Genomic DNA, 12,201 nt, shown 5'->3' with positions numbered 1-12,201 from the left:
AACACTGTTGGTGAACACAATCGCCGTTGCCGGCTAAAATTCAATAGGCCAAAAAAGAAGCCATATCTAAACATGATCCAGAAGCGCAGGCGTTTTCTCTGGGCCAAGGCTCATTTAAAATGGACTGCGGCAAAGTGGAAAACTTTTCTGTGGTCAGACAAATCAAAATCTTTTTCAGAATCAAAGAATTCTTTTTTTGGGGAAACTGGGATGCATGTCATCCGGACTTAAGAGGACAAGGACAACCCAAGTTGTTATCAGCAGAATGCTGCATCTCTGATGGTACAAGGTTGCATAAGTGCGTGTGGCATGAGCAGCTTACACATCTGGAAAGGCACCATCAATGCTGAAAGGTATATCCAAGTTCTAGAACAACATATGCTCCCATCCAGATGTCGTCTCTTTCAGGGAAGACCTTGCATTTTCCAACATGACAATGCCAGACCACGTACTGCATCAATTACAACATCATGGCTGCGTATGAGAAGGATCCGGGTACTGAAATGGCCAGCCTGCAGTCCAGATCTTTCACCCATAGAAAACATTTGGCGCATCATAAAGAGGAAGATGCGACAAAGAAGACCTAAGACAGCTGAACAATTAGAAGCAGGTATTAGACAATAATGGGACAACATTCCTATTCCTAAACTTGAGCAATTTGTCTCCCCAGTCCTTATTTACAATTTGTACAGTGTCCCAACTTTTTTGGAATCGGGTTTGTATATCTAACTCTATTCTCTGTGTCTAGACACCAACACAATTTTGGGACAAATGGTAGCTTTGGGCTAAGTTGTTCAGGGTTGCTGTATTATTTAAAGCTTTTATAAAGTTTCATAATTAAAATAAATATTTAAACAGGGTGCTGCACTTTATCTTTTGCTACACTTGGAATAAGAGACTGTGTCGAGGCAGTACTGCTTCTTCACCACTATTATGTTCTTTTAAAAAATGTTTATGCCTGAAGCAGTTTGGGTTTTCTAAGATATTTAATCAGACAAGTTTCTGCTATACACTTCAGGCACTGAACCCCAACTCCCAGAGAAGAGAATATGTGAATGGAAAGCATAATTTCTTTTTTTATGGACCCCTACTCTTTTTTTAAGACTTTCTCTGCAATAAAGGAAATAAATAAAACAATAAATTAATTGATTAAATTAATAAATTACTCCCTGGTAAAAAAAATAGCTTAAAAACAATAAAGACTAATACAATAGCAGAACTAAGAAGTTGGTAAAGATCCCACAACATATTATAAACTATAAGAAAATACTATAAACAAATTATCCATTGTTTCCAACAATTAAAAAACAAAATCAACACACGTCAGGCTAGTTTTATTCAAGACAATCCCATATCGCAGGCTGCTTGTCAGTACCACGAATTATGAAAACTACACCAGGGGGCGAAGCATTTTTTTTATAAAGCCGCCAAGTTAATAGTCTTCCATCTAACCCTTGCTCATCAGGGACAGGAATCCCATCATTTGATTTATACACATTCACAAAGAAAGATTCCTCAATGATAAAATAAATTGCACTAGAATGTCAAATTACATTAAAAATAGTATTTTCAATAAAGTACTATAACAATAAGAAATTTTTTTTATTATACATTTTTTTCATTAGGCTGAAAAACTACAAAGGTTACCAAAATAAAATTTAATTAAAATACAGTGGAACCTTGGATTACGAGCATAATTCATCCCGGAAGCGGGCTCGTATTCCAAAACACTATTAAACCAAATAGAATTTTCCCATTAGGAATAATGGAAACATAAATCATTCGTTACACAGCCCAAAAAATAAATACATAAAAATAATTTACATAAATAAAAAGTTAAAATTAAACAAATTAACCTGCACTTTACCTTTAAAAAAAAGGAAAAATAAATCCCAACAGATAAGTGTTTCCATTTGTGCGCACAGATGCTGTGTGTGTGTGTGTGTGTGTGTGTGTAAATCTAAACATTCGCAAAACGCTTTACTCCAACTGATTATAGCCCCATAGACTCCCTCTGCAAATGCATTGATAAAATTAACAGTTGGATGTAACAGAATTTCCTTCAATTAAACAAGGAGAAAACTGAAGTCATTGCATTTGAAAACAAAGATGAAGCTCTGAAGGTGAATGCATACCTTCACTCTAGGGGTCAGATAACTAAAAATCAAGTCAAGAATCTTGTGGTGATTCTGGAGACAGACCTTAGTTTCAGTAGTCATGTCAAAGCAGTAACTAAATCAGCATACTATCATCTCAAAAACATTGCAAGAATTAGATGTTTTGTTTCCAATCAAGACTTGGAGAAACTTGTCCATGCCTTTATCACCAGCAGGGTGGATTATTGTAATGGTCTCCTCACCGGCCTTCCCAAGAAGACCATTAGACAGCTGCAGCTCATCCAGAACGCTGCTGCCAGGATTCTGACTAGAACCAGAAAATCTGATCACATCACACCAGTCCTCAGGTCCTTACACTGGCTTCCTGTAACATTTAGGATAGATTTAAAGTACTTTTACTTGTTTATAAATCACTTAATGGCCTAGGACCTAAATACATTACAGATATGTTCACTAAATATAACCCTAACAGACCGCTCAGATCGTTAGGATCGAGTCAGTTAGAAATACCAAGGGTTCACACAAAACAAGGGGAGTCCGCCTTTAGCCATTATGCTGCCCGCAGTTGGAACCAGCTTCCAGAAGAGATCAGATGTGCTAAAACATTAGTCACATTTAAATCTAGTCTTAAAACTCATCTGTTCAGCTATGCATTTATTCTATGAGCACTGTGCTACGTCCAAACTGACTGCACTATTTTATTTTTATCTAATATTTTAAACTGTTTTCATTTTTATTTTGAATTGTTTTATATTAGTTTTAGTCTTTTATTTTTTTTATTTAATTTTAATTAGTTTAAAGTTTTGTTGCAAACTGTTTTATTTTTATTTTAAATGAAATTTAAAAGTTTTTGTTAAAAAGTCTATTATCTTTTATTTCATTTCATGATTATTTTCTTTTCCTCTATGTAAAGCACTTTGAATTACCATTGTGTATGAAATGTGCTATACAAATAAACTTGCCTTGCCTTACTCGCAATCTGAGGTTTCACTGTAGAAAAGCATAAATTATTCAGGCCTTACAGACTATACAGAAAGAAGTCAGAGGTATTAAAATTGTAAGAATGTATATATGTGTGTAAAAATATGTTGTGTGGGTATAACACAGCTGCAGTATGATTGAAAGAGATTTTCCTCCTTCGTTCTTCTCGACACCATGGTTTTCCAGGAATATTATCCTGACCACGGTATTCTTCTTCTCAGTCTATAAACTCTTCCTCAATAAAACCCCAACAGGTTTCTCCTTTGTGTATAAAGCATCAGCACTTCCTGACTTCAAAGCTGGTGTAGCAAGGTCATAGGGGTCTTCTAGCCAGATAATACTTAGGGAAATGACAGATTTTGTTTAGGTCTATTCTCATTCTGACCAGTCAAACTGCCCGTCACATAAACTTTCAGTTGTACTCCTACTTTGAATCGATTACATTTAGATAAAATTTAAATAAAATCACAATTCTGCCTAGATGTACTCTAAAAAAATATTAAGTGCAAAACATCCTGATCAATTAAATGCATTTAAACAACACACTTTTTAAAATTTTTTCAATATTTTAATTTTTAATTAAACAATCACATTAGACATGATGCCTTGTGACTGTTCATATGACGTTATAAACATAATCACTAGGCCTTGCACTGCTCACATAGAAAATGTTATAAAACATGTATGAACCTAAATGTACACTAGTATTTACAGCTGTTGAGAACAATTCAACTTCACCATTTACACAGAGTTCCCAATTCATTTATTACATAGGTCTGTACACCTACAAAATCAGTTAACTTTATCTTTACATATATACAGATGTACACCATTTCTATTTTTTTGTATACATATTTCAATAATTAGCTGGCAAGTCTAGGTTGAATATAATTAAAATAATAGTTCAAAAACAAATCCATTTTTCCAAGAGAAAAGATTCAGTGATGTTACTACAAACAAAAACAACTCATAACAATATAAACTTATTAGCTACTCAAACCTGCAGTCATGACATGAGAAAGAACTTGACTATACCTACAGAAATGTTTCATTGCAGATTAAACCAAATTCTTACAATGTAAATGAAACAAATTGCTAACATAATTTTTTTTTTAAACCACAAATATAAACCTTTTTAGGCAGTGTACTTTCTTTGTCCTTGGTGCTCTAAATCAGCTGTTGTTTTTTGGGATATCTGTAAAACAGGTCCATGACCAGTCAAAGTGTGAACTACTTGTTAAAATATAGACCCAGTCCAGAAGCAATACATTAGCTTTATTAGTGCCAATTTTGGCATGGATCTCTGCTTGATAACCCATGTTTACAGATCCCTTTTTGACCAATATTCTCCTGAGCAATATTTCATTCACTACTATGACCTCTTCTTGCAGTGCTAATCCTCCTTCTTGCTTCTCGACACCATGGTTTCCCTGGACTATTATCCTGACCACTGTATTCTTCATCCTGGTCTATAAACTCTTCCTGAATAAAACCCCCATAGGTTTCTCCATCATAGTTGTTCAAATCATCATCAAAACTTCCTGACATCATAGCTGGTTTAGCAAGATCACCTTGGGGTCTTCTAGCATGAGCATGCTGGGGCAAGTTACTTTCATTGGAAGAAAAAGGTCTTTGCATTCTAGGATTGTGAAATCTTATTGGACCACCTGGGGGTGTTGGGAGCAAAGGGCCAGACAGTCGCAAAGGGCGAATAGCTGGCTCCTTAGTTCGACCACCCAACCGGCTCCCAGGCAGCAGTGGCCTTGAAGGTTTGGAGGTGGATGGCAATGAAAAATGGGAGGAACTTGGTTTGTCCTCAAGCAACTGAGTGTTCCGGGATGAAAGCATCCTCTGGTCGCAAAAATGAGGGGATGGGGCTCTTGGACCCCTAAGATTTTGAGGCGGGTTAATGCGTGGACGTTTAATTTGAGCAGCTCTTCCAGAATCTCGGGAACTTTCAAAAATATCAGGCTTTGCAAAATGTGGCTCGACTGTTTCGCGTTCGTCTGCTTGATCTCTATAGCCATCACAATTGTGAGACCTTTTCACACTTAACTCCCTCATTGGAAACTGAGGTCCTTCCAGTTGGGTATGAATGGGGTACCTGTCATGTGCTGGACGAGGTGTGGGATTTCTACGACTTTTTGGTTCTTGTGGATTTAGAAAACGTTCATTAGCAAAATTCTGATGATAATCACTTTGATCATCTGAATACTGAGGCTCAATTTCTGCCTCATCAAATGGAGGATCATAGTCTCCAAAGTCACTGAAATCTCGTTCTAACTCTCTAGCGTTAAGCATATTTTCACGAAAACGTTGAGGTGCGCCACGGTCTTTAGGACGTCTGAATTCTGAAAATGATTCTCTATCAACTTGGTGAGGTACATCAGATTCCCATGAATCATCAAATTCTTGTATACCAGGGTCCCTGCGGTTAAATTCTCTTTGTGGCGACTCTGCAAAGTTAACTGTATCGTCAAACATGTTAGGCCCTGAAAAGGCATCTCTTGGTCCAACATTTTGTCGTTCAAATCCCTCTAACCTTCCAGGTCTTGGGAATCGTCCCTTAGGTCCAGAAAGCTGATGTGAAGCTCCTTCAAACATCCTTGGAACTGGGCTTGGGCACCTTGGTCTAAGACTTCGAGGACCAGGGCCCTCAAACATTCTAGGTACAGAGTTTGGTCCCCTTGGTCCATAGTTGGGAGATGGCCCACAATCATCCAACCTCTTTGGTCTTGGACCTCTTGGGCCTACAGGTCTACATGTCTCAAATACTTCAGGGTGTGGTGCTCTGGGAATTCTGGGCTGCATTAGTGTAGGACCTCTCGGACCATCCATCCTATGCTGTGGACCTCTCCACTGAATCTCAGATGTTCTTAGTCTAAACTGCTCTTGAGGATGGATATTTCTGTGTCCATCATTTTCCAAACCAACACTTGGCATGGAGTGAGCCCCTTGTGATATAAGGTCTTTGGGATGTAATGTGCCATCCACTGAAAAACAACTTTTCTGATTTTGGGAAGGTAACATTTCAGGAGTACTTCCTCGCAAACGTGGTAACCTTTGTGGTCGAAGATTTGGGAAAAAGGTCTTATCAGGTTCTGGGAAATCTTCCTTCTCTATTTTAGCTGTCTTACGCGGAAGACAGTCAGACTCCTGCCATGATGACTTTTCATCTGTACCATCATTAAAATTAGTCTCATTATTATGTAATGTATTGTCTTTTCGATTACTAAGCTGATATCTGGTGTTACAGGACTCACTGTTCCTACCTTGCTGTATTGATAATTTCTCAGATTGTGGAATGCTTTTGTGAAAATCTTCTCTTTGTGATGGATTTGTGTCCACTTGATTGGGTTCCAACTTTACTTGCTTGCTTTGAGAAAAACCACCACAAGGTGGATCAGACATTTTTTGCTCTCTATGGTTGGACTGATCAGGTTCAAGTTTTATATTATCAGCTTTCTGTATTTTGATTTCTTTTGTCTCTACTTTCCCAGAAGCCTCATTTTGAGATTTATCACCCTGAATATCAGGTTGCTCAGATGCTACATTGTTTGTACTGTCAGTTGATTCAGTGTTGGACTCGTCCTTCTGCCTTAATACCGATTTCTCTTTTTGATTAGAAACCTTATTCTCCAGTTCTGGAGATGTTTCTCTCCGAGTCGAATGTGACCTTGATGATGAATACCGCCTGTCCCTCCTACTACTTTGTCTTGATGATGTACTTCTGTGATGATAATGCTCTTTTTCCCTTGACAATGCACGTTCCCTTCTGCGACTATGACTGCGGCTTCTCCTAGAGGTTCTTTCAGGAGAATGTCTACCTCTTCTGCGATGTCCATCATCTTTGGACTGATCAGAGGTTCTTTTCTCATGGTATGACCTACGTGTCTCGTTTCTTGATCGTCTTTGGGGAGAACTGTGATGTTGTCTTCTAGATGTATGACTTTGTCTCGTTTTGCCTGAATCGTTTGATGGTGAGCGTGTGTGCTGAACGTTACCAGATGATAAGGAGGTACCTTGTTGGAATGCAGATGCACCTTGATGTATATTTGTTTCTGCATTCTTCACAGAACATAACACTGTTGTGTCAGCATTAATGGATCTTTCGTCAACTAGCTTACTTAATGTCGTTTCATGATCATTTTTTGACATATCTTGCTCTAAATAATTGCTGGCCAGGAAATTGCTTTTAGAACTTTCAATTTTTTCATTTACATTTTCTTTGTCAGTATGACCTATTATTGTTGGATTAACTGAATTCTGCTGCAAATGTCTATATTGCCGAGGATCTCTATTCAGATTAACTGCCGAAGCATTTATTGTTTTTTCCATTTCCTCATCTGGTTCTCTGCCAAAACGTGGTGGTGGTGACATCAGGGCATCAGAGACAGAAAAATGGGCCATGGAAACACCAACAGCTGCTCTCTGAAGGCGCAAAGCCTCCTCCTGCTCCTCAAGCTGGCGTTTTTGCTCCTCTATCTGCCTGTTTAAATCTTCTAACATTTTCTGCTGCTCAGACAATGATGTCCCAGATTTATTTTTATCTATAATGTAATTCTGCATCTCTTCAAAGACTGTGTCATCCTCTGGATCATATGCTACATCATCCTTTCTTGCAGAGGTTTCTAATAATAGTTCAGTATTAGTACACTTTGTAGTATTACTTGCTTGGACGGAATCAACCTTATTTCCTAAATTATATTCCTCTTCCGGATCATAGGGCCTATCGTCATCGGCGTCATGTTCGTTAGCAACAGCAGGTAACACATTAGGTTTTAATATTTCAAGCGGTTTCGAGGGAGCAAGATTTTGATAAGCTAAAGCGGGATCATATTCTTCCTCAGGGTCATAAGGTCTATCATTATCATCCAACTCCACCATAGCCTTAGAACTCTGCTGATACTGTTGAACGATGGGGTCTGCAGTCAGAAAAGGTATCACTGGTTCTTTTACTGGAGTAGGAGTCGTCTCACTGGTATTGACCGCAAAATCCGAGCTTTGTTTCTGTTTACCAAATATTGTGTTTAAAATAGTTTGAAGTGGCGTAGCAGTGGTGGAAGAGGGAACACAAAGTGAAGAGACACTGGAAGATGTGGTCTTCGCAACATCTGTGCCAGAAGAGGTTGAAGGAGTTAAAAGAGCATGAAGATTAGAAAGCACTGATGTTCCAGACAGAGGGTTTAGAGAAGATGTTGAATCAGGTGACCTCAGAGATAGTGGGGAATCTGGTGGAGTAGTGCTGATTGTGATCTCTGGGTCATAAGGTTCATCAAGTTTAGCATCAGGAACTGCAGATTTGGTAGGTAGATTCATCACTTCAGAATCCTGTGGTGTCTGGATTCTTGGTCTTTTCTCATCAATTTCTTGTGCCTGTGGTCCGGGACGCTTTAGTTTCTGACAAACTGCCAAGCCAATTAGAAGATTGGGGTGATTCTGTTCAAGTCCTAAAAGAAAATCAACAATATATTAAAAATATACAAAACCATATTCATTATCAAAGCACATTCTAACTCTTTACATAGTTACCTGGGCCATCTATTGGCAGCAGTACAGAAGGAATTGACTCATTTGTACATAAAGGAATGAGATAAAGATCTTTAATATTATTGCAAATATTTGAAACCACTCCAAATCGCCTGCGACTGTTGAAATATGAGAACAGTGACACATATGCAACCTCTTCTTCATCAGATGCGGGATAAAAGCGAATTAAAGACATTTCCTACAGAGAGACAAAAACAAAACAAATGCAATTAGTGAAGACGAAATGATTGCACTAAATTGTTAGATACAACTCAGAAAAAATAACTGGTGACTTAATTGGGGTTACCTTTGTTAAAGATGTCTTTACTCTTTCGACATATTCCCAAACTGTTTGGGGTAATATGCGTCCACCGATGTGAATAGTATCTGGCAAGTCCTAGAAAACAAAGAAAACAAAATGTTAATGCATCTATTAGGTGAAGATTGTTTAATAGGTCAAGCAAGAAATATAATTTCACAGACCTTTCGATATGACCTTTTATGTAACTGCTTTTCCAGAATTAAACTCTTGGGAATTACATGAATACGACAATGTCATATCACACATAATTAAGGTTCATAGATGGACAAATCATTAAATAGCTATTCAACAAGCAGAACCTTTAACATAATACCCAGTCCCATGATCTGTTTGCGAAAGTATAGCCTGTCAAGCTAATTATTCAGTAAAAGTTATTGGAAGCATGTCAGTTCCCACATAAAGGCACAACACAATTCGTCATTATCCTTCTCCTTATTGCCTAAGTTATGTTTGCACCCTGGACATAAAGTCACAAATGCCCACGTCATAAAAGATGACAGTGAGAAAAATGTGTGTTGTACTATAAGAACTTTGTGAGGTCAGGAACTGATGTCGGGTGGGGAGACCTGATGTGCAATCGGTAGTCCAGTGTAACACAAAGATGTTCAGTGGGGTTGAGTTCACTAAGCTCCAACCTAAACACACCATGTCGTCATGGAGCTCGTTTTGTGCACAGAGAAGGGAAACTGCAATGCTACCCTATACTGTACAAAGACATTCTTGTGACATTGTGTCTTCCAACTTTGTAGCAACAGTATAAAAAAATAACCAAATTTGGGAGTAATAGTCAGGTGTCCAGAAACGGATATCCATATACAGTGGTGTGAAAAAGTGTTTGCCCCCTTAATGATTTATTTTTTTGCATTTTTGTCACACTTTAATGTTTCAGATCACCAAAAAAATATAAATATTAGTCAAATGACTAATATTTAAATTTGTTTGATAATCTGAAACAATACAATAAACAAACAAACAAACTCCTTAGAAAAACAATAGGGGCCCCGCACAAATGAACTATGAGACATCAACACTATCATAGCGAGGCGATGACATAATAATGCTTGTGCCCTTAATTCTTAGGAAGTTGTATGTTGTTAGTAAAGGTTATTTGTGTTCATGCATGTAGCACTGCTGTCAGAAAACACAATCTGAGACCTTTTTCAGAACCTCTGCAGATCCTGAGATTAGGCATCCCTTTGTAACAAACTTGGCCACCAATTGCATGTTGAGGAACCCTTTCCATATAGTATCTTGTCTGGACAGGAAGTGACTTGTGTCGTTTTCTGTTAAAGCACCAGAGCTCGGCAATCTATAAAAAAAAAAGGGGGGGGGGCACAAAAACATGACTGACATACTTAGGAGCATTGTCATTTACTGATTCCTAATGCTTAATGATAACTAACTCACCTTGTAGTTAGACTTTGTGAACTGTAAAACCTTGAGATGGAGGGGACTGAAGGCTTCATCAGAATGGATTTGGGCATGGGTGGCGGAGGCACTGGTAACTGCAGAGGCAGGACTGCCTTAATTTCCATATCAGCCTCCTTATCACCAGGAACTGTGGTTAGATTTTTTGGTGGATCTGTAACGGGAACTGGATCTTGAACAGCAGCAGGGACAACAGAAGAAAAAGACGGAGGAGGAGGAGGAGGTGCAGAATGGTATCCCGCTGTCCTTGGATCCCTCCTCGTTATGGTCACTATAGAAACCGCAGGTATTACAGGTGGAGCAAAGTCTGACTGTGTTGTCTCAATATTACAGTCTTCTGCGGTTGGAGAAGCAGGGGATTCCATAACGAGGACATCATTGTCTCCAAGTGCAGCAGATGGAGGCTTTTTCTCAGATAAAGGGATGGCACATGGAGATTTTTCTTCCTGTTCGTTCATCTGCTCATCTTTTTTGAGCGTCTTTGCGTCAGGTTCCTCGTTAACAGAAATCTGACCTACGATATAATTTAAAAAAATCTAACTTGGTTATTTTCAGAAATTCTTTAAATAAACATGTTTAAACGTCATTGGTGGTGGTGTGAAAACATACCAGTGCATATCCTGCACTTGAGGTCGAAGAGGTGTGCTTTGTGTTCTGCTGTAGTGTCTTTCAGCATGCTGCTGATGATGTCTGAGACTGCAGGGTTTGGTCTCTTTGATTGGGCCTGTCTGACAAGAGCAAGAGACATTTTCCCCGCCTAGAAAACAAATAATGAAGAATGATTATATGATGAACACACAATGCTACATGATCCTATTTTTTTTTTTTTTGCCTGTATTATTTTGCTTAACCAGCTATATTGCAATTAGGTTTGCTGAAAACAAAGTAAAAGACTGGGGCATCACACTAAAACTTCTATTAAGATATTGATCTTTTGATTTGTCCACCACTTCGAATCATTTGCTAACAATTTAATTAACCTATAAAACCCAAAAACAAATTCAGAGGACTCACCGACGATGAGGACGTGGCCACATTATCGGTTTTAAAAGCTTTGTTATCAGAAACAGACAGAGGTTCCTCCATGTCTACACAATCAGGAGACACTTGTTGTTTTACAGGAACAGGATCAGCTGTACTTTCCTACCAGGAAAGAAAAAGTGTTAATACAGATACAACTTGGTTGTTGTAGCTCTCAAGAAACTACTGTATGTTTTTTACAGGTATTACCAAGAGAACTGGTGGTACCTGAACAGACAGAAGCTCCTGGTCGCTCAGACGGGTTAGTTTAAATGGCGTGATGTGTCCTTTTATAACCTGGTAGAAAAGACCCTGAGAAAACATATTGAGGTTGATTGAACGTAAGTGGAAATTTACACAAGGTAACATATATTTGATTAGGTATAAGAAAGACACCTTGTCATCATGTTTCTTAGCTCTACCATAAATGCGACCCTATTTTCACCTTAATTTCTAACGACATGGTTAAATGCAACCTTAAATATGATATTTATTTTAAAAAATAAAAGTGATTGATCATTTACATCTGACTGAAGTCAAACAGCTTTATACTTAAACATGCGTATCATTAAACACACCTTGTTTTTGGGGTCTTTCAAGCTCAAGAGGAGAGATCTGTATTTAATCTTGTACTTGTTGTCGGTAGTATAGTACATGTTAAACATCTCTCTCTCAATGTTTACAGCGAGCTTTTCAACATTGCTCTCAGAGATCTCCAAATCATCGCTGTCGTTCACCCTGATGATTTGACAAAAAGTTATTATGAGAACATTGTTCAAACTTACAATCTCAAAAAAACAAAAA

At 38.1% G+C, this 12,201-nt stretch overlaps 1 protein-coding gene across 1 annotated transcript in view; it reads right to left on the bottom strand.

Moving 5' to 3' along the window:
* Positions 1–3,695: 3,695 nt before the first annotated feature.
* Positions 3,696–12,201, bottom strand: part of si:ch73-181d5.4 (death-inducer obliterator 1) — a 29,549-nt gene continuing 21,043 nt past the window's right edge. Inside the window, exons 7-15 of the mRNA XM_053482329.1 lie at positions 11,976–12,135; positions 11,626–11,709; positions 11,392–11,520; positions 10,987–11,134; positions 10,357–10,891; positions 10,105–10,258; positions 8,935–9,024; positions 8,631–8,826; positions 3,696–8,548 (exon numbers count right to left, since the gene is read on the bottom strand). Of these exons, the coding sequence (XP_053338304.1) occupies positions 4,461–8,548; positions 8,631–8,826; positions 8,935–9,024; positions 10,105–10,258; positions 10,357–10,891; positions 10,987–11,134; positions 11,392–11,520; positions 11,626–11,709; positions 11,976–12,135 (5,584 nt within the window). The 3' untranslated portion in view covers positions 3,696–4,460. The remainder of the gene's footprint in view (positions 8,549–8,630; positions 8,827–8,934; positions 9,025–10,104; positions 10,259–10,356; positions 10,892–10,986; positions 11,135–11,391; positions 11,521–11,625; positions 11,710–11,975; positions 12,136–12,201) is intronic.

The sequence above is a fragment of the Clarias gariepinus genome, chromosome 22 (genome assembly GCF_024256425.1).
Source record: "Clarias gariepinus isolate MV-2021 ecotype Netherlands chromosome 22, CGAR_prim_01v2, whole genome shotgun sequence".
NCBI lineage: Eukaryota > Metazoa > Chordata > Actinopteri > Siluriformes > Clariidae > Clarias > Clarias gariepinus.
This window is presented reverse-complemented; position numbering and strand designations above follow the sequence as displayed.